At 38.2% G+C, this 22,438-nt stretch overlaps 1 protein-coding gene across 3 annotated transcripts in view; it reads left to right on the top strand.

Annotated features, from left to right (window-relative positions):
* Positions 1-22,139, top strand: part of G3BP1 (G3BP stress granule assembly factor 1) — a 36,656-nt gene extending 14,517 nt beyond the window's left edge. For all 3 annotated transcript variants that reach the window (XM_043598647.1, XM_043598470.1, XM_043598562.1), the window contains 10 exons: positions 1,849-1,930; positions 2,394-2,567; positions 4,325-4,415; positions 5,814-5,907; positions 8,016-8,217; positions 9,468-9,569; positions 10,434-10,545; positions 10,752-10,880; positions 11,552-11,661; positions 15,053-22,139. In XM_043598647.1, coding sequence (XP_043454582.1) covers positions 1,849-1,930; positions 2,394-2,567; positions 4,325-4,415; positions 5,814-5,907; positions 8,016-8,217; positions 9,468-9,569; positions 10,434-10,545; positions 10,752-10,880; positions 11,552-11,661; positions 15,053-15,259 — 1,303 coding nt within the window. In that variant the 3' untranslated portion in view covers positions 15,260-22,139. The remainder of the gene's footprint in view (positions 1-1,848; positions 1,931-2,393; positions 2,568-4,324; positions 4,416-5,813; positions 5,908-8,015; positions 8,218-9,467; positions 9,570-10,433; positions 10,546-10,751; positions 10,881-11,551; positions 11,662-15,052) is intronic.
* The last annotated feature ends 299 nt before the right edge of the window (positions 22,140-22,438 follow it).

Here is a 22,438-nt window from a genome sequence, read left to right as displayed (position 1 = left end):
ATTTGAGAGGATTGACTCCAATTTCGAAAGTAGTTCCACTGTGGGTAAAATGCTGTCAAACAGTATCACACACTACAGAAAATCCTTAGTGAAAGGAAAAGTTAATTGGTGGAAGAAACTTCATTGTTGTCTTAACTTGAAGAAATTGGCACAGCCACCCCAGTTTTCTGCAACCACCACCCTGGTCAGCAGCCATCCATCAAGGCAAGACCCTCCACCAATAGACAGATTAGGACTCCCTGAAAGTGCAGATGATGGTTAGCATTTTTTTTTTTTTTTTTAAGCAACAAAGTGTTTTTTAATTAAGGTATGTACATTGCTTGCATTGCTTACATTGTAGTAGAAATACTGTTGCACGTTTAATAGACAAAGGTGTAGTGTAAACATAATTTTTATATGCACTGGAAAACCAAAAAGCCTATTTGACTCCATTTATTGCAATATTCTCTTTATTGCACTGATCTGGAACCAAACTCTGATATCTCTGATGTTTACCTGTAATGAAAAGTGGATTAGCCAGCATTGAACTGATGCACTGGCAGATGTGTAGCCTTTTAATAACTTTAAAATTTGCAGGGTAGACTTAGGGTACCTGTGGGCCCAAAACTGTCCTATTTGAGGGGCCAGAGAGGGACAGAACAGGATGTAGAATGATATGTATGGGTTCATTTGTGACAAATTGCATATCTGTAGGTAGTATAGGTAGCAAGAAATTCTTTTTAATTTGAAAAAAATTTTTTTAATATTTATTAATTTTGAGAGAGAAAGCACAAGCAGGGGAGGGGCAGAGAAAGACAGACAGAATCCCAAGCAGGCTTGGTACCATCAGTGCAGAGCCCAATGGGGGCTCAAACGCAAGAATTGTGAGATCTGACCTGAGCAGAGATCAAGAGTCAGATGCTTAACTGACTGAGCCACCCAGGCGCCCTGAAATTCTTTTTTTTTTTTTTTTTTTAAGTTTATTTATTTTGAGAAAGAAGATGTGAGTGAGCAGGGGAAGGGCAGAGAGAGAGAGAAATCCCAAGGAACCCCTAGACTATCCGTGCAGATGTGGGGCTCAAACCCATGAACCGTGAGATCATGATCTGAGCCGAAATCAAGAGTCCGATGCTCAACTGACTGAGCCACCCAGGCGCCCCAGTTATCAAGAAATTCTAATAGCAGTTATTTCTGGGTTGGGGCACTTTTTGGGGTATCTTTGTGTCTGCATCTGGCTTTCCTGATCCAGTATTTTTTTTTCCCCTTGATCCAGTGTTACAATGAAAAAACAAAGCAATTGAGGATATAGGTGAATTCAAGCTATGGGGAATTAAAGTCTGAAGCTCTTAATGCATCAGCAAGAATTGTTAAAAATTACTCTTAAACCTCACCTGCAGGAGTTACTGGTTTTGTTTTTGTTGTTAAATTACTGATTTTTTAATGGAATCCCCTCACATGCATTCTCAGATATAAAAGGTTTAGACTTTGTAAGCTTACGGGATAGTGTAGATGTCCTCATCTGTATTAAAGCTGCCTGTTTTCTTCTTGAGTGAAAACAGGAACTTGTTTTCTTCTAAGTAGCCTTCCTGACATGAACTACAAGATCTTTCCCAACACAATCATCCTACTCTGAAATCTGGAGCTTATGACTTGTAAAGTGTTCTGCCTCATTGACCAAATCTATTTCTATGCAGCAAATGTTGAGTGACATGTAGGGAGTAGATCTATGATTGTATACAAAAATGAAAAAGAAAAACACCTTGTTTCCAAGATTCTGCCAGTGAGGCAAATAGATACCAAACATGAAAAATAAATATCAAGGCTTAGGATGCTTGCACCTGACAAGTAAATTATCTCTCTGTTTTACAGATTTTATGGAAAGAACTCTTCTTATGTCCACGGGGGATTGGATTCAAATGGAAAGCCAGCAGATGCGGTTTATGGACAGAAAGTAAGCATCCCAAGCTTTGTGTAGGCTGTTACACAGCTAGAAAATAACCCATATTGAGGCAGGTACATACGTAACAGATTTGCTGATATTTAAAGACGAAGTTTTTCAATTTCTTTTTAGCAGTTTTGGTGTTCAGTACCTATTTGGTAAAGCCATTGAAAAGCTTAGGGTGTCAGATTTCCTTATTTTGAATAATTTGTTCTGAAAATTTTCTGTTAGGAGGTAATTGGTTTTAGCACAGGGATCATTCTCATTTACTGTAAACCTTTTTTAGGTATGTCAATTCAGGACAGTTTTAAAAAGCTCAAGGCGGTCACTGGGGATATCCTGTTCTAAGGCAAATTAGGGTCTGTGTAGTTTGTAATTTAAATGTGCAGATTATCTCTACTTGTGTTGTATTAAAAACTTGTTTTTGTTGGAGATTGTAAATTTTAAGTCATTAACTCTTCCCTTGATTCTTTAGGAAATCCATAGGAAAGTCATGTCACAAAACTTTACCAATTGCCACACTAAGATTCGCCATGTTGATGCTCATGCCACTCTGAATGATGGGGTGGTGGTCCAGGTGATGGGGTTGCTCTCCAATAACAACCAGGCTTTGAGGAGATTCATGCAGACATTTGTCCTTGCTCCTGAGGTATGAAGAAACAAACCATGAAAGGTTGTACAAATCTTTTTAGAAAGTATTTATTTTGAAATTTCAAGCTTACAGAAAAGTTGTAATAATAGTACAATACCTCATACATACTCCTTACCTAGAGCCATTGCCAACACTTGCCTGTACATTAGTAATGCTTTTTCTATTTACCTGTCATTTTAATTCAAAACCATTTATAAGTAGGTTGGAGACATCATGCCTAGTCATCCTCAGATACTTCAGTGAGCATTTTTCCTAAGCATAAGGAATACTTTCTTAACTACAGTACCATTATCTATTTGTTTGTTTTTGGCAGGGGGAGCACTTTATAACTTTTGTGGCACAAGATGTTTCAGGTTCATTTGATATTCTCCTTGCTCCAGCCCTAGTCCTAGCCCCAGCCCCAGTTCTAGAATCTGCTGTTTCTTCAGGGAGCCCTGTTTCTTTTCCTGCTTATCATGAAAGGAGCCACAGGTTTATGTTGAAGAGTTTGCACTTGTACTGTCTTCCTGACTGGTGCACACTGAACAAAGTCAGGAAGCCTATCTGCATACGCATGTGGAAGTGGCTCAATAGGGACCTGCTGATTAGATGTTTTCTTTAGCATTACCCTTAAGATAGTTTTCTGTTCAGGGAGCCTGGGTAGCTCAGTTGGTTAAGTTCCGACTCTTGATTTTGGCTTAGGTCATGATCTCATGGTTCATGGGTTTGAGCCCTGTGTTGGGCTTCCACGTTCAGCGTGGAGGCTGCTTGGAATATTCTCTCTTTCTCTCTCTCTGTCCCCCATAAATAAATGAATGAATGAATGAATGAATGAATGAATGAATAAAAGATAATTTTCTGTTCAGAAATAATGAATCTAAAACCCCTGTCATCTTACTGTTTGAATAATAACTCAGTTGTCTTTTTGAGAAATTAACGTGTTTCATTTTAGTCATGAGTTTTAGAGGATGGCTTAGATTATCTGTAGTATAAAACTTGATGAATTTCTAACTATACAGAGTCATATGGGATATGATTAAGAATTATTTTAAGTTTGCTTAAATTTCCTTTTCCTATTAAAGAGGAAGAATCTAACGTTACCTTATATAATGCATTGCTATATGAACTGTCTCATTTAATATCCAAAGCTCCTGTGTAGATAGGAGATGTGATATCCCCCCCCCCCTTTTTTTTTTAAATGTAGATGAAGAGACAGTGTTGGAGCTTGAATAGTTAATGACATAGTTGGATTTATACTCTGGTGTGGTCTTCTAGGCAGACCTTTTCAGCTGTAGCACTGTTGAGTGTTTATATCAATATTCTTGGATACAGATTTAAGGAATTTTAAGTACGTGCTGCAGTTGGTAAAAGTAGTTACTGTTCAAATTTGAGGTGGTGACATGTTATGTACTTTACCAGTATTTGGCTGTCCATCTGGTGGTATTTTAAGGGAGCAATATATTTGAGTGTAGTTTTTAATGGCTATAATGCAGAGCAGGGTGTTTCATTCTTGGTGTTAGTAACATTTTGGACCAGATAATTCTTTGTTGTGGCTGGCCGTTCTGTGCATTGTAGGATGTTCAGCAGCATTCCTGCCCTCTACTCAAGCAATAGCTTTCAGTTGCACTCTCCCATGTGAAAACTGAAGTATCTTCAGACATTGCCAGATGTGTCTGGGTGGTGCAATATTGCTCTTAGTAGAGAACCATTGGTGTAGGGTGATTTGGCTTTTGGTGAAGATCTGAATAAATGAAAAGTTTTTGTTGGCATTGCAGGGCTCTGTTGCAAATAAGTTCTACGTTCACAATGATATCTTCAGATACCAAGATGAGGTCTTTGGTGGCTTTGTCACTGAGCCTCAGGAGGGTAAGTTACTTGTCTAAATTTTTTTTTTGATGGCATCAGGTTGACCTGAAGAGAGTATGGGTTTCTTGAGTGTGTTTATTATACTCTGTATTCTTTATTAACAACTTCTAATTGTCAAGACGGGAATGTCTGAGTTTTTAACCTACTCGAATCTAACAGGTCAACCTGCTTCACGGAAGAGCTAAAACTCCAAAGTCAGTAGTAGGTAATTACTCACTGCAACAATGGTAGATCTCATGAACTGCACGACACCTGCATTGTAGCAGGGTGCATTGCAAGAGTAGAACCTTAAGTTCAAGGATCAAAATCTTTTACAATAGGGAGTAAGTGCCTACCCTTTGCTCTGGAGGGAGATACTTTTCTGAGGCTGCTGTATAAATATTTCTAAAGGATAGTCTGGAGCAAAAGGTAGCCATTGCCTTAGTTGTAAGATGTGCAGAAGAAACATGAGAGACACCTGAAGAATGGTCTCTAAACACTAATAATAATTAGTATATCAGTACTTCTTATATGACTGAAATAAAAATTTAAGTACTGTATATTTACTGTATAATACAACTGCCTTATAGATAAGTACTTTAAGTACTGTTCTCATTTTATAGATGAGGCCACTGAGACACAGAGCAGTAATTTGCCTGATGTTGTATATAGCTAGTTACGTGGTAGAGCCTGCATTGGATTATGGGCCTCAAAATGACCTCAGATTCCATGTTCTTATTCTTAACCCAGCCACTACATTAGCCTTAATTCTGTCCTTACACTTTTCCCATGATTTTACCAAACTTCTGTGTTTTATTTACTTTCTATATATATGTTTTTATTTCATTTTTTCTCTTAAAGTTTTTGTTTAAATTCCAGTTAACATGCAGTGTAATATTAATTTCATGTGTACACTGTAGTGATTCCACACTTCCGTATAACGTTAGGTGCTCAGTACAAGTGTACCCCTTAATCCCCATCACCTATTTAACTCATCCCCCCACTCACTACTTTTTTGATGGTGATGAACACTGTAAAAATGAATATAATGTTGACCTTTGAACAATATGAGTGTTGGGGTGCTAACCCCCACCCCCCCAGTCAAAAATCTGCATAGAACTTTAGACTCTCTATAAACTACTAATAGCCTACTGTTGACTGGAAACTACTGATAACATAAGTTGATTAACATGTATTTTGTATGTTAAATGTATTATGTGCTGTATTCTTAAAGTAAGCTAGAGAAAAGGAAATGTTATTAAAATCATAAGGAAGAGAAAATTCATTTACAGTACTGTACTGTATTTAATGAGAAAAATCTACATATAAGTGGACCCACACAGTTGAAACCTGTCTTGTTTAAGGGTCAGTTGTATTTGAGAATTAAGCACAAATTACTTTGTTTCTTTACTCATTTAGAATCTGAGGAAGAGGTAGAGGAACCTGAAGAAAGACAGCAGACACCTGAGGTAGTACCTGATGAATCTGGAACTTTCTATGATCAGACTGTCAGGTAAGAAAAACTTTATCTGTCCAGACCTGCATGAGAATTTGGGTTGTCTAGTCTTTCCCTTTGTTGGAGAGCAGTCGTATATTCTCAGAATTATCTCTGAAAATAACTAATTTCCTAAAAGAAAGGTTTTGCTTTTGGTATCTCTGAGCTAACAAAAATGTTATAACTTGTTTTAATTCCTATTGCACAATGAGAACTTACTTAAATAGTATCCATCAGTTGCTTTTTGGTTTCATTTTTTTCTTGGCCATAAGTGAAAAATAGATTTTGGGATTATTTTTTTCCTCCAAGATTTTATTTAATTTTTTTTAAATTCTTTTTTTTTTTTTTTTTTTTTTTGAGAGGGAGAGAGAGAGCATAAGCTCAGGGGTCAGGGTGCAGAGAGAGAGGGAGAGAATCTCAAGCAGGTTCCATGCTGTCTGCACAGAGCCCAATGTGGGGCTTGAACCCAGGAACCCTGAGATCATGACCTGAGTTGAAGTCAAGTTGGACGTTTAACTAACTGAGCCACCCAGGTGCCCCTCAAAGATTTTATTTTTAAGTAAATTTCCATACCCATCATGGGGCTGGAACTCACAACCTCTGTCAGGAGTCTCATGCTGTACCAACTGAGACAGACAGGTGCCCCTGATTTGGGGGATTTCTTATCAAGTGTTTAACACATCAAGGCATTGCATTAAGTGCTTTGTGGGGAATAAATATATTCAAGGACTTATTTAGAGATCAAGCATAAATTGATAGAAATTCAGACATGAATTAAATAATTTCATTAACTCAGACACTAAATGTGTGACTATATCTTAAACTTTTTTAAATCTGCAACAGAACAGAAATATGATAGGAATAGAAATATTTACTTGTCATCTGATATGAAACTCTTAGTACTTAGTGCTTAAAGGATGTTTTCGTGTTTCTCCAGGTGTGGTGACAAACTAACCACATTACTCACCTGGGTTGCAAGTTGAAAAAGATCTGTTGTCCCACCACAAACCTGCCAGATTAGAATTTCAGGGGGAAATCATTTGCAGCATTAACAAACATTCCTTGTGATTTTTCTGGAAGGTTTAAGAAGAAGTCTTCTGAATCATAACTTCTTTCTCGAGAATTACTGGTGTGATTTTTTTTTTTTTTTAAGTTCTGAGAGGTTTTTTTTTGATGTTAAAAACCGCGTAATACAAATTTTACCTTGTTAACCATTTTTTTTTTAATTTTTTTTTTTCCAACGTTTTTTTTTTATTTTTATTTTTGGGACAGAGAGAGACAGAGCATGAACGGGGGAGGGGCAGAGAGAGGGGGAGACACAGAATCAGAAACAGGCTCCAGGCTCTGAGCCATCATCAGCCCAGAGCCCGACGCGGGGCTCGAACTCCCGGACCGCGAGATCGTGACCTGGCTGAAGCCGGACGCTTAACCGACTGTGCCACCCAGGCGCCCCTTGTTAACCATTTTTAAGTGCACTGTGTAGTAATATTTGTTTTTTCCTTTTTAAAGTTTGTTTATTTTGACAGTGCAAGCCAGGTAGGGATAGAGAGAGAGAGAGAGAGAGAGAGAGAGAGAATGAATGAATGAATCCCAAGCAGGGTCCACTCTGTGAGCACGGAGCCCCATGCCGGGCTCAAACCCACAAAGCCACGAGATCATGACCTGAGCTGAAATCAAGAGTGGGACGCTTAATTGACTGAGCCACCCAGGCGCCGCCCCAGAGTAGTAATGTTAACTATATGCAAATATTTGTACAACAGGTCTCTAGAACTTTTCATCTTGCAAAAGTAAAACTGTAACCTTTGAACAACTCTTTTCCCCTTCCCCACAAGCTGTTAGTCTTTTTGTATGTGTGGTTAGCTAAGTGAATTGTGATAGTTTCAGGATTGTAACAAACCACGATTTGGTTCATTTTGATCTGTTTTTGATGTATTTGCTTAGGAGAATTTAGCAAATCTGATTTGCTCATTGAATGCTTTTCTAAGGAGTTGTCTTGTTTTAATACTCAGATCTTTTTTTGGAGACAGGGAGCTATTTTTTGGTTCAGGTCTCTATAGTTAATAAATACTTGGGAGTTTCTTGCTAAATCAGTGGAGGCAGAATGATGTTTCTCAAATTTTCCAAAGCAATGATTTGGAAGAACATTTAGAGGAACCTGTTGCTGAACCAGAGCCTGATCCTGAACCAGAACCGGAACAAGAACCTGTTTCTGAAATCCAAGAGGAAAAGTCTGAGCCAGTGTTGGAAGAAACTGCTCCTGAGGATGCCCAGAAGAGTTCTTCCCCAGCACCTGCAGACATAGCACAGACAGTACAGGAAGACCTGAGGGTATGTAGTATGTCTTCCTTCTTCCTGTTTCTAGGTGATTTTTAAAAACCTCTCTTCCTTTATAGTACTGTTTGGTGGACTTTATGGGTATGTTTTCATTTGTTCAGGGAAACTTACTACCTAATGAGCCATACCTCAGATAGGAATTAAGACGCATATTGTTTTCTGAAAGTAATTCTCCTCCCCACCCAAGGAAACTTGAATACTTTTAGACCAGAAATTTCAGGTGCTCTTTTATCACCATATCAACAACCTCACATTTTTTAAATATTTTGTTTCAAAATAATGCTTGTTAAAAACAAGTGATAATGTACCTTTTAAAAATATATCATGGCACAACAGACTTTTTCCTGCTTTTTTCTGACTCTAATTGAGGATAACTTTACAGTAGAAGTAGAAACAAATTGCCAAACTACAGCCACTTTTCTAATTAGAATACTTGATTTCAAAGTTCAAAGCTTTTCTGTTACTCCTGAGGCATTTCAGGGTGATGTTAACTGGGATCACAGAACATTTACATTTGGTGTTCTGTGAAGGAATGTGTTTTGTGCTGTATTTATGGGGTCAGGATTCTTAAGGTTCTTTCTTATATCATTTATTTAATAGTTCAAGCATCTCTGCTGGTCATTGTTTTGGGTGTGGGAGATATTGATAAAACAGGTAGGGTTCTTGGTCTCTCTCTAGAGGGCAGTGATTAGGTGAGTAGGAAATGACTTGAGCTTGCAGGGAGAAAAGTAGGTTGGCTGGATTGAGAAGGAATGACTAGTTAGGTGACTGCTATTGTAGCCCTGGAGAGAAATCTTGACACCTGGGATTAAGGTTGTGGCAGTGAAGGTAGTTAAGCCGTAAATAGTAAGAATTGGGAAGTTTGATACGGATTGAAAAGGTGTTCAAGAGAATTCTAAAGTTGATGTAACAGGGTTGATGTTTGTACCATTAATTGGGAGAATCCTAGAAGGAAGCTTGTTTTGAAGGAGAGAGAATTTTCTTTGATTCACAAACCTGAAATTGAGTGAAAGTAGCTTCTTAGACCTTAAACCTTTTCTTACTTTGCTGATACTTGATGACTAGTCCTAGGGGATTTTAAAACTAAATTTGTAAGTAGGGGAAGAAAAGGAATCTCAAGATACTTAACAAACAACATCCTACCTAGTATGAAAATGTGACGCATATATTATGTACAAGAAATTAAGGACTAATAGCTTTTATATTATTTTGAAAGGGGTAATCAAGTAATGTTGTTCCCTTAGACATTTTCTTGGGCATCTGTGACCAGTAAGAACCTTCCACCCAGTGGAGCTGTTCCGGTTACTGGGATACCACCTCACGTTGTTAAAGTACCAGCTTCGCAGGTGGGTTTCTAAGCTTGTATATTGGGCACTTTTGCTTGTATTTCATGTAATGTGGTTCACATAGGTTTGGAGAATGTGGGTACTGGTACACAGAGCAGAGAAGAGTACAGGGTGGTTTTTAATAATTTCCTTTTTTGGAGAGTTGTCAGTTTTTATTTTTATTTTTATTAAAACAATTTTTTTTTTTTTAAAAAAATTTTTTTTTTTTCAACGTTTATTTATTTTTGGGACAGAGAGAGACAGAGCATGAACGGGGGAGGGGCAGAGAGAGAGGGAGACACAGAATCGGAAACAGGCTCCAGGCTCCGAGCCATCAGCCCAGAGCCTGACGCGGGGCTCGAACTCACGGACCGCGAGATCGTGACCTGGCTGAAGTCGGACGCTTAACCGACTGCGCCACCCAGGCGCCCCAAAACAATTTTTTTTTTAATGTTTAATTAGTTTCAAGAGAGAAAGAGAGGGAGACACAGAATCTGAAGTAGGCCCAGGCTCTGAGCTGTCAGCACAGAGTCCGATGCAGGGCTTGAACTCATGAACTGTGAGATCATGATCTGAGCCAAAGTTGGACGCTGAAAGTTTATTTTGAGAGAGAGATAGTACAAGTTGGGGAGAGGCAGAGAGAGAGGGTGAGAGAGAGAATCTCAAGCAGGCTCCACATTGCCAGCACAGAGCCCAACGTGCGGCTCAAACCCACAAAGCCGTGAGATCATGACCTGAAACCAAGAGTCGGACGCTTAACCGACTCAGCCACCCAGGCACCCCTGTCATTTTCTCTTTAAACCTTATTGTTAGCTAAGAAACTTTACAGGGAAAAAGGTAAGCTTGCTTTCTTTTTACACAGAGGTTAACTTACAATTTTTTCAGCCTCGTCCGGAGTCTAAGCCTGAATCTCAGATTCCACCGCAGAGGCCTCAGAGGGATCAAAGAGTGCGAGAACAACGAATAAATATTCCTCCCCAGAGGGGACCTAGACCAAGTAAGAGCTCAGAAGGGTGACTTCTCTGGTTTGGGGGATTTTGAGGTGAGAGCTTGTTCTTTAGGGGTGGTTGATATTTTCTACTTTAAAAATAAATTATGGGGCTGATGGAATTACCTGTGTTTGGGGGTGGAGAAAAAAAATCATTGAAATAGCCACTGAAAATGTCTTTCTCTTTCATTGCTGCTGTTTTTTGTTTTCTTAAGTCCGTGAGGCTGGTGAGCAAGGTGACGTTGAACCCCGAAGAATTGTGAGACACCCTGATAGTCACCAACTTTTCATTGGCAATCTGCCACATGAAGTGGATAAATCGGAACTTAAAGATTTTTTTCAAAGTAAGTTCCTGAGTTTTTAAAAAAAATTTTTTTTTTTTTAACGTTTATTCATTTTTGAGACAGAGAGAGACAGAGCATGAATGGGGGAAGGTCAGAGAGAGAGGGAGACACAGAATCCGAAACAGGCTCCAGGCTCTGAGCTGTCAGCACAGAGCCCGATGCGGGGCTCGAACTTATGGACCGCGAGATCATGACCTGAGCTGAAGTTGGATGCCCAACGGACTGAGCCACCCAGGCGCCCCTAAGTTCCTGTGTTTTAAGTGCTAGATTTACCTAATACATCTATCTGTTGAGATTTAAACACTAGATTCATTCATCTAAGTGAATTACATATGTAATTTTAAGTTTTCTAGTGGTTATTTTATTTAATTTTTTTTACTGGTTACATTTTAAAAGGTAAAAAGAAACTGGATAATTTAATTTTAATATTTGATTTAACCCAGTGTGTCAAAACATCAACGTGTAAAAATAAGAGCTGTTTTACATTTTTCCATATTAAGTCTTTGAAGTCCAGTGTGTATTAGACTTACGGCACTTCTTATTTTGGACTAGCCACATTACAAGCGGTCTGTAGCCCCATGTTGACTAGCGGCTGTCATTGATTAGTGTGTGTATAATATTTAAAGGAAATGTTCTAAGATGTTACTTGAGAGTCTTTGTTTCCTTTGCAGGTTATGGGAATGTGGTGGAGCTACGCATTAACAGTGGCGGGAAATTACCCAATTTTGGTTTTGTTGTGTTTGATGATTCTGAGCCTGTTCAGAAGGTCCTTAGCAACAGGGTAAGCAGTTTTTCATCTTTTTTTTTTTTTTTTTTTATAAGTATAACTTGGATCTTTGAATATATTCGTTTTACAAATATCTCTTATATGGAAAGTACAATTTATTCCAACATGTTTTGGTAGTATGTTCCATTGTGATGGGCCATTATTGTTAAAAGACTTGCCTGGGAGTTGAGAGTAACAAAACTTCTGTCTAAATAACTTTATTTTTGAGTTGAATGATGAGAATGAGATAACTAATAGTTACCAGTGCACTGAAATTTATGCAGATTTCTTTCCTTGGTGATTTTTGGTTTAGGAGATGAAATGCAGTGTTGCTTTTAACTAAGATAACTTAAGAGCCAATTTTCCCGGGGCAGATGTGTAGGTTTGGAGTCACCCAGCCTGGACCAATTTTATTAACAGTACTTCTTCCTACAGGTACTTTCTAATAATAGAGGGATTTGGTAGATTTGGAATCTTACTACTGTGTGGTTCTTAAGAAACCCTTCCCGGGGCGCCTGGGTGGCTCAGTCGGTTAAGCGTCCGACTTCGGCTCAGGTCATGATCTCACGGTCCGTGAGTTCGAGCCCCGCGTCGGGCTCTGTGCTGACAGCTCAGAGCCTAGAGCCTGTTTCGGATTCTGTGTCTCCCTCTCTCTCTGCCCCTCCCCCGTTCATGCTCTGTCTCTCTCTGTCTCAAAAATAAATAAATGTTAAAAAAAATTAAAAAAAAAAAAGAATAAAGAAAAAAAAAGAAAACAAACAAACAAAAAGAAACCCTTCCCTTCCTCCACATCTTTCCACAAAACACTTTCTGTAATAGTAGTAGAGAACAAAAGTATAAATACTGTTAATTTATTGTGATGGGTGTGGGATTTAAAAAAATCTCACTTAAAAAAAAATTGAGGTGAAATTCATATAACATAAAGTTAATCATTTTAAGTTTGAGAGAGTGCCGGAGGGAGAAGGGCAGAGAGAAAGGGGGAGAGAGCATCCCAAGCAGGGTACCTGCTCGAAGCCATGAACCCTGAGAGATCATGACCTGAGCCTAAGTCAAGAGTCGGACACTTATCTGACTGAGCCACCCAGGCCTCCCATTATTGTAAAGTATAAAAATTAATGGCTTGTAATACATGATACGCAGTCATCACCTGTCTCTCTACAAAGCATTTGCATCAAAAGTTGCCCACAACAACTCATCTTTCATTCAGTCTCTGCAGATTGAAACTACACATTGTCTTAACCATGTAATAAAAATCTTGTAGGTCATTATTTCCCAGAGGTTCTGTAGAACTTCTGATGTTCTTCAGAATGTTGATTGTTATACTGTCCAGTTTACTGTTGTGGTCATAACATTAAGTGAGCCTTAATCTGCAAATGTGTATTTAATCTTTCAAACTATTTCACCAGTATTTTTATGATGCATCTCCTGCAAAAACACTTAGAAGTAAGGAGAGAACAGTGGCTTTTCTTAGCATAGGCACAGAATACTGAACCTAGAAATGTCCCAGAGGTCTTGTGCAGAAATCCATAATTCAGCATGCAAAAGGTCCAGTGCACCTTTGTGGTGCAGCCTTGAATTCATCCTTAGAGGGTAGGATACTCCCAGTGGGCCAAAAGAGGTCAGACCTGATAACTGGCTTTTTAGTTAATTGTCCAAGGTAAGGGGGGTTTGTTTCATTTAATGCACATGGATAAGCCATGGCATCTTTATGCATAAGAACTTTTTGAAATTTTCTCAGAGGCTGTATGTCTGAGACCTTTTTCTCATTCAAATTGCTTCTACCCTTGTGATAACTACCCAGAGATGTCTTCAATCACTGCCTTTTAAAACCTCTCCAACTTCTCTTACCTTTTAGACTTTAGTATGGTTTTATTTTCCCCATTGTATGTAGAATATTGCCTGGAACAGTGCATCAGATTCATGTGTGTGAAGTGATTTAATATAGTGTGAATATTAAAACATTACATAAATATTTTAGTGTTAAATATATTTATGAATGTACAAATACAAATTTATGTATTTAATCAGAATTTTAAATATAAATCAACTCAAAGGGGCCTCCCCTCCCCACCCTACCCTTTATGTAGCTTTCCTCATGTGTACTTTCACATCACCCCTTTGTACTTTGGGAGCTTCAAGTGTAGCTTGTCTTTTGCCTCCTTCTTACTGTATTGGCAGACCTCTGCCATACTCGCTTCAGTAATTTTTTATGAGTACAGAAATAGCTTATGTAAGACTGACCATGGTGTTTGACACGCTGTAGTTTAGCCTCATGGTTCAAAGCTTTTACTTGCCTGTCAGGATCCCTTCATTTCCTCCTCCTTCCATTGCTCTTTATGTTGTGACCCATTAAGTTCCTGAACATTCCTGGCCCTTAGTTGGCTGGCCTCTAAAGTGGTGTAATGACAGCCCTTGAAGGGTGGTTGTGAGCATTAAATAAATGTGAGGCATATAGAACACTTCTTATCAGAGTCAGTACTTTTAGGTATTTGTTTAAAAAAAAATGTCACTGGGGTGTCTGGGTGGCTTAGTTTGTTAAACGTTCGACTCTTATAGCTCAGGTCATGATCTCATGGATGGAGAGTTCAAGCCCCATGTTGGGCTCTGTGCTGATAACGTGGAAGCCTACTTGGGATTCTCCCTCTCTCCTTTTGCCCCTTCCCCATCTCTCCCTCCCTCTCTTTCTCCCTCTGCCCCCCTCTCAAAAATAAGTAAAAAAAAAAAAAAAAAAAGAAAAAGTCACTTAGAAAACCAGTGTGTGCCAATGAGGAGCATAAATTGAATTTGTTGAAATCTCGAGTAACCCTTTGTTTTCTACTTCAGATCTATTGGGCTGAAAGCAAGGCCCAAGATTTAGTGTGGATGTATCTTTTTACTCTTCACTAAGGTCCTCTTTAATATCTTCAGTATTGTCCCAAATTTTGTTAAGGTAAATAGCATTTTGTTACAGTTTTATTTAGATGAAATTAATAATGTTTTTGAGATGTATATGTACTTGGCAGAAGTATGTGTAGCCCCATCTTTTCCACATTAGGTGATGATAGGGGTTTATTCTAAGCCTTCAAATCCATGGTGAAGGTAGCAATTTTTTTTTTTTTTTTTTGGCCATTCTTACTTACATTGTTCTATTTATATAATTCTATGGGAAAATACGTTTTGTTCATAGAAGTACAATGAGAGTTACTTGCACTGCTGTGTTGTTTAAATTGTCCTTTTTTTGAACCAGTTTGCATGCCTAGCTCCACCTTTCCATGTTATTTAATGATGTGTTCTGAGCTTGAAATAAAAACTGAGAATGTAGCTGATGTGTAAGTTGCTGCTTCTTTATGATAGCTTTGTTGGTTTTATCTTTGGTAGTTGGTATCCCATAAGCACTCTTTAAGTCTGCTCCCCTTTGTTTCTACAGCCCATCATGTTCAGAGGTGAGGTCCGTCTGAATGTGGAAGAGAAGAAGACTCGAGCTGCCCGGGAAGGGGACCGTCGAGATAACCGCCTGCGGGGACCTGGAGGTCCTCGAGGTGGGCTGGGTGGTGGAATGAGAGGCCCGCCCCGTGGAGGCATGGTGCAGAAACCAGGATTTGGAGTGGGAAGGGGAATTGCCCCAAGGCAGTGAATTGCTCTTCGTTGATCTTCACGCAGCAGTACAAATCTTCTAGCTCCTGCAGAATGGTGAATTTCTTATACCAGCGTTTGGTATCCTGGAGTATGACCCTAGTCTATTATAAACTGCTTAAGTTTGTACAATTTTACTTTTTGTGTTAATGATGTGTGCTCCCTCTCCCTCCCTTCCCTCTCCTCACCTTTTAGTCCTTCACTTCCAATTTTGTGGAATGATATTTTAGGAAAAACAGATTTTTAAAGAAGAGAAAAAGACTGAATTTCCTTGCTTTACTTTTGCATATACAGACTGGATTTTTTTTAACAGCCGTTTCCCCAAAGGAATGTGTCTTACCTTATTACTGACATTTGGTATGTTTCATTCATTGGAATATTTCTTATTTTCTATGTGTTTCAAAAGCCTGTGAAAAACACAGGATTTGATAAACATTTTGAAGGCAGGAAAAATCTAAATTGTTTCTTCTTTGAGAGTCATGACTACCTTCTGGTGTGTAGAAATTGCCATTGGAAAAATTGACAGTTTGATTCTTGCTGGTATGGTTAAAAACTGAATAAAAGGTGTTAGTAGAGTTTTTTTTTTTTTTCCTTTGGATATGTGATCACAAAACAATTATAAACCTACTGTTTTTATCATTTAAATTTGTGAGATAGGTTTTAAATGTCTAGGATGCAACTAATTTAGATTTCTTTTGAAGTAGGGTCTTTTATGTTTAATTTGTATTTAAAAAAAAAAAAACAAACCAAAAAAACGACAAAAAAAGAAACCCCAAAATCCGAAGAACACAAAACCCAGAGCAAAACTGTTGTGCCTTCTATTTATCTTTGATTCCAGCCTTGGCAATTGTTTAAAGAAAAATAAAAAAGAAAAAAAAGTCTAGATTTGTTTTACCAGGTGTAGAGTATGTTGGGAATTGAAGAATCCCGCTTTCACCTTGTATGTCTTCTGTTCATTTGTTTTATGCCTTATTCTTAAATTGAGTCTCAAACTGGAATGCCTTTGAGGACAGACATGCTTCTTTAGAGGTCCTTTGACCTAAATAGTCCAGCATTTGTATTTTATTTCGGTATCTATTCAGAATCCTAATCATAGCCCGTAAGAAGGAATATGACTTTAATATTGGACTTTGTGCTTGAGTGTCTGCCAGTTTTTTTCTTAAATCATAGGCATATGGTAAATTTTCTATTTTGTTATGGTTCTCTTTTATTGATGGGCATGCAGTGGGTGTTCCTTGGAAATGGCCAATTTTTATTAAAATATTTCTGGAAGAAAAATTAATCTGGCAATATAGACTAATATTCGTTTTACATAGTATGTTAATTTCTTGAGTGCTGGGTGTGAGGTGGGTGAAGGTTTTGTGTGCACATTTGTGAAGCAAGCCTTTGTGTGATAACTTGTCCTACTAATCTGAAGGGCAACGAGGTTGTCAAATTTAACTTATTTATTTTCTTAACAGTGTTCAATCCTTTGGACTGTTTGAGGACAGTATATGAGTAGGTATAGGAATGTTTGTTTGTTGTTACTGGGAAACTCTAGGTTTGCTGAAGGGTGTAGTCTTAAACTAAAATGAAGTTTGATATTATCGGTCCTCAGTACCTCAAATATTTGAAAATTGGGAACATCTCCTTCACATAAAGAAAATTACATAACTGAGTCACATGACTGTTTTTTGGGTTAGTTTAAATAACTATTTGGTAACCATTTGGGCCAGGCCAGTGATAATTGGAAGACATTCAGCTTGTACTTTTGTAGCTTATATTAAGCCTGTGGTGGAAAGAAAAAAACTTAGCTGGAGATATTTTTGAAAAAAATTTTTAAGTTGTAGTAACTGTAAAGTCATAAATTATGGATAACCTAGAAATCCTTTTTCACAAATAAATGCTAAACCATACATTTCACAATAGGTGTTTTTCCTACTCCATGGTTTAAGGGCACTAACTGGATGCAGTGATTCTCAACTGGGGCTGTTAATACCTCCTAGAGGACATTTGGAAATGGGCGAGATTTGGGGGGGAGGGGAGAAGGGACACCACACACATCTGGCATTTAGTGGGTGGGGCTGACAACGCTAAATGTTCCATAAAAATGAAGCAACCCCCCATTGAGATCATGGATATTCCTCATTCCCTATAATGCATGGAGGATGGAGGGTGGGGTGGATGAGGGCAACTTGAAGATTCCTTCATTTGAAAACTAGCCTTAGATGAATTAAATGAATTATGAAACAGATCTCTTTCAGGAATTACATCTGCAGGTAATTAATAATCTCACTTTTCCTTTACCCATGTGTGGGTTTAAAGAAACATTTGGACAGGTAGTAATATGCTAGGTGCTTTTTGTAACTTGTTGCATAAGCTTAGGAAGAGAAGGGTTGCTTTAGTAATTTCAAGTCCTCAGAATTGGGATGATTGTGGCGTTTTAAATAGCATTGGACTTTATGTATCAGATTTAGGATCATGGTTAACACTATGAAGAATCCCAATATCATTGTTTACATTATTGCCAATAGAATAAGCACGATACCCTAGATACACATATATTCCCACAGGTAGAAAGTGAAACTAGGTTAGGGCAAGATTGTCTCTAGGCAAGCACCAACTCGTCAAATTTAAGCTTTTTGGGTTTTAAAGTACTTTTCTCATCTGTAAGAATGCCCCAATGTACAGTTCTTTTCTATTGAGCTTTAAACCCTTTACCCATGAGTATTTTAGCTAAGTAAGATTAGTTTGGGTCAGTGAGTCTTAGTCTTGTAAGACCTTTTGAAAGCAAGCACATCTTGGGCCTTACAAAAGTACATTGTTTTCTTTTGCTCTTGTATTCCTGTGTTGTCAACTTTGTGAGCTTTTGCTGGGAGTGAAATAGAGAACCCAAAAATCATTGTTTGGCTTTGGATGGGTAGGTTACTTACCGCAGTATTAGTCGAAGTGCACTTTAGTTTCTGATTAGAAAACTAATTTTCACAATTACCCTGTGGATTAGGTGCTATTTTTCCCAAAGTAATAGATGAAGAAGAAATCGCGTAGAGCAGTTAAATGACTAGGCCTCTAAGTCATCCAAGTAGCAGGAAGCAGCTTGGCCTCCAAAACTGATGCTTTTTCTCTAGAACCCTAAGGCCTACCTATTTTACATTTGAGTGACATATTAAATAAGACATGACCATAATAAGTTACCACAGTACAGAGACCTGAGTCTGTAAAACATTCAGAGAAAGGTTAGCATTACTCTTCTCCATTTCCTTTAAGGTAAACAAGATAAGGAAACATTGATTTTGTAGAGCTACTTTGGTTTATAGACTGTGGTAACAATAATCATGATTTGTTCTTGGGTTATTTTCTCACCTGAATTTTTGGTACATGTAGTATAACCTTGAACCTACATGTGGAAGGTAACAATAATTTTGTAGTACCTTAATCCGGGTGGGTTTATAGCAGTTGTGTTTTGTGCTTGTAACTGCCATCCTCGGATACTTTTCTTCATCCTTTTATTTGAAAATCCTTGTAGAGTTTAATAATTTAGTGGGAAAACGTGGCACTTTATAGAAAGCAATTTGTTAGAATCTATATGGTTGCATTTGTCAAATCTACTGATATAAAGATAACTTTATATTGAAGTTTTATTTTTGTGCTACTTAAGAGAAATCTCTGCAGGAACTGCGTACAGAGAAGACCTTTGGTTCAGTAGTTATGAACCTTTTAAAAAAAGCAACTTCAACTTTTCTTCGAATATGAGGTTTTAGTGAACTGCCTAATATGCCACGGATGGGCAGTGGACAGTTAGAGATAGTCTTCCACAAATGTTTTAGAAACCCTAATGTTTTTAGAGTTTTAGAAACTTAGCAACATTTTGCGTGGGAAGTTGCTGATCAAGTAATGGCCATGTGGCACTAGATAAGTAAGGATTTATGGTTTTAAGATAGTAATATGTTTTAGGATTTGTACTGTGATACTGAGGTTCTGGGGACCATAGGTGGGCTTGTGAACTCTTATGAGACTATGTTAAAGGAGAAATGGTAGCACATGTGAGCTGAAACTTACTTCTTAGTGGTTATGTAGCTATTTCAGGATAATGCTGAAATTCATGTGCTTTGCTAATGCTTTCATGAAACGGTCTCATAATGACCTGAATAAAAAGTAAGAAGTTGGTTAGTAGTGGTCTAAAAAAGTCCATAACCAGCTTTGGTTTGATTATACTTCTGTCTTGGCTTAGAATTAAAGTTGTTCACTTTTTGATTATATGACTTGTTTTGAAAACTTCGGACGGTCTCTGCTTCTCCAGTTTCCTCTTGAAGCCGGTAGCTTTTGTTAGCTCTCTACGAGAGGAAAATAGTATTGGAAATCAATTTCATGGTTACTTCCATAGACCACGTGACCTGGCCAGTTACAGAAATCCATATGAGTACCTTGGAATGTGGCCAGTGTCACAGATTCATAAGGGACTTGCAGTCATCCAGTGTGTCTTTGTCTTTTAAAAAAGCAAATGTTTACCAAAAATTCACTATTGAATTACTTTAACGAGTATTTACTTTTTAGAAACCTGCTTATGGGAAGTTTGCATACATTTCTGGTCGTAAGTTAGAGATGATTATATCTTGTTTAATCTGGATATAAACACTTTCAACTATATGATGTAATTAACTACTTTGGTTACTGATTTTCTCCCCAAGCTTTGATGTCACCTGTTTGAGTTTGGATTTGGTTTAAATTCTTAGATAGTTTTAGGAAATTTTTATGATATCTTATCCCTGATTTTGCCCTTTTAAATGAAAGTCGTTATACCAAAAAGCTGGCATACGGAAGTAGCGGAGAAGAACAGGTCTTCCTTTCTCTAAAGATTCAGTGTATGCTTAAGTAGATTATGTAGAACACATCATGTTGAAAATAAATTCATGTAGTTAGATGTTAGTTTATGGAGAATGGGTGGAGGTAGAAGTTAGCTGGTGGGATAAGGATCATTGTGATTTGTACGAAAAAATCATAATTTTAAGTGAGACACATCAGAATATTTAAAGTGTTTCTTCCCATTCTGATTATTGCCATAAGAGACAGGAGAGACTCCTAGAATTCTCTGAATCATAGAATGTTAGTGCTGGAAAGGACTAAAGTTTGTACAACCTCTTCATTCTTCAAAAGCTAAATGGCTCAGAGAAGAGATTATCAGCGCAGAGTCCTACATTGGCTTGTAGAAGTAACATGGATCACCTTGAGGGTCACCACTCTGCCCTAGGTTCACTGAAGGAAGCCAGAGCTGTTAAAGGTCAGGATGTGGGGAGAAAAGGGAAGGAGCCACATTTTATATGCATACTCGGTTTCTTCTGTAGCTCAGTTTTCATACCCACTTGTTCTCAGTTTTCTTCGAACTGTCTTAATGCCCACTTCTACCAGGGCCTGTTGTCTAAGGACATTATTACCTTGTGCTCCCCTCAGGGATGGGTTTACTACTAGCTGTCAGAAAGCTATTGGGTATCCTAATGTTAATAGCTGAAACTCAGCTGTAATTTTCTCCTGAATCCTTCGGCAGTTTGCGTTCTGTACATTGTGGTGCTTTTCCCACCTTGTAATGTTATAACTGTAAGCTCCTAAGGGGCAGCAATTTGGTCTTAGGCATGTACCCTGTTCAGTGCCTGGCAACGCCACGTACCTGTCAGGGTCCTAATCTTCCTTTGCGGTGATTTCTCCCATTCTTCATGGAGGTGATGCGCCAGCCGTGCTAAACTACTTACGGTTTTTCTAATAAGCCTGGCATTGCTGATTTTCGTGGCTTCAAGTGCCTTCTTTCTTCCCTGAAGATAGATATGTATCCACATCCCCCTGTCCCCAAAGCTCTTGCCATCGAAATTGCTTTTTTCAAAACCCAGTTCAAGACCATTTTCCTTTTCCCTAAGAGAAAAGATTTGCAACAGGAGTGGGGAACCCCTTTTTTGGGGTCTAGTTTGGCCAGAATTTGAAGTGGGGAGCAAATTCATTCTCATCTCCTTCCCTCCTACGTCGTCCTTCCTGTGTGAGATTCTGTCTAACCTTCATTTTTAAAAATGTGTGTTCATAGAGCACTTTTAACCTTTCTCCTTCCTCATATAACTTACCCTTCAACCTGCAATTAGAATGACCTGTATGAGTTTTACTACCATTAGCTCCTCCTTTACTAGACCATAAGCTCCTCGAGGACAAGGACTGGTTCATTATCCCTGTATTTCACCAGAAGGTACAGTGACCTCCATGAAAAGAGTCCTTAAAAGAGGACTCACTGAGTTGAATAAATTAATGTATTTGTTGTTTTTATTCTCACAAGTAAGGACATGCCTAGAGATAGGACTTAAATTTTTAGGCACTATCACAATTCATAGTGGAGGGGATTGTTGGGAAATTTTGAGGGGTGGGCACAGGAGGGAGGAAGTCACTGGGGACACTCAGAGGTACTTCCATCCTTGGTCTGGGTGATTAGCCATTTCTTTCTGATTGTGCCCAGTATATCCCACTTTGTTCCTATGCAGAAGAATTTTATGTGCCAACTTTCTTTTCCCAGACCTAGTCCATTGTTCTCTCTGTGTCCTCACCCATGCCAAAAGTCTAAGTCCTCTGCTTTTTTTTTTTCTTATTCTAGCTAAGTCCTGTCAGTGCTACCTCAAGGCTTTCACACCTCTTTCCTCCTCACTTAGATGATTTCAGTGGCATCTCAGCTTCCTTTACCTGTTCTTACCCCCAGCCTACCTTATACACAATATTAGATTCATCTTACTGAAACGTAGCTCTGACCATGTATCCCATGGATGTGTTCTGTCTCCCCTACTAGACTGTAAGCTCCTTACGGGCAGGGTCTGTGTTGGAGTCATCTTTGTATCTCCCGTAGTACCTATCAATAAATGTTTCTTGAATGAACAACACACAGCCTTGTCTTAGTGAAATGATGTTTTCTAGATTATATGTAGGTTCCTCTCTGGGATAGTCACAGTACTTCAAAAGTTTTTTCACAGATAAAGTTGGTTAAATAGTGACAACTATGAGTTGACCACAGAGAAAATTTCAGAAAACTTTAATTTTTTTCCATTGGAATCAGCGTGGATATGTGTATATGGATGGTTCAATAAATATATTTTTATATACATGTATCACAGAAATTTTACATTACATCTTCAAACTGCAGAAATAGATTTTTTTATAAGCCAAAAAATAACTGCCATAA

Source organism: Prionailurus bengalensis, chromosome A1 (genome assembly GCF_016509475.1).
Source record: "Prionailurus bengalensis isolate Pbe53 chromosome A1, Fcat_Pben_1.1_paternal_pri, whole genome shotgun sequence".
NCBI lineage: Eukaryota > Metazoa > Chordata > Mammalia > Carnivora > Felidae > Prionailurus > Prionailurus bengalensis.
Note: the sequence above shows the minus strand (reverse complement) of the source record. Positions and strands in the feature narration are given on the sequence as shown.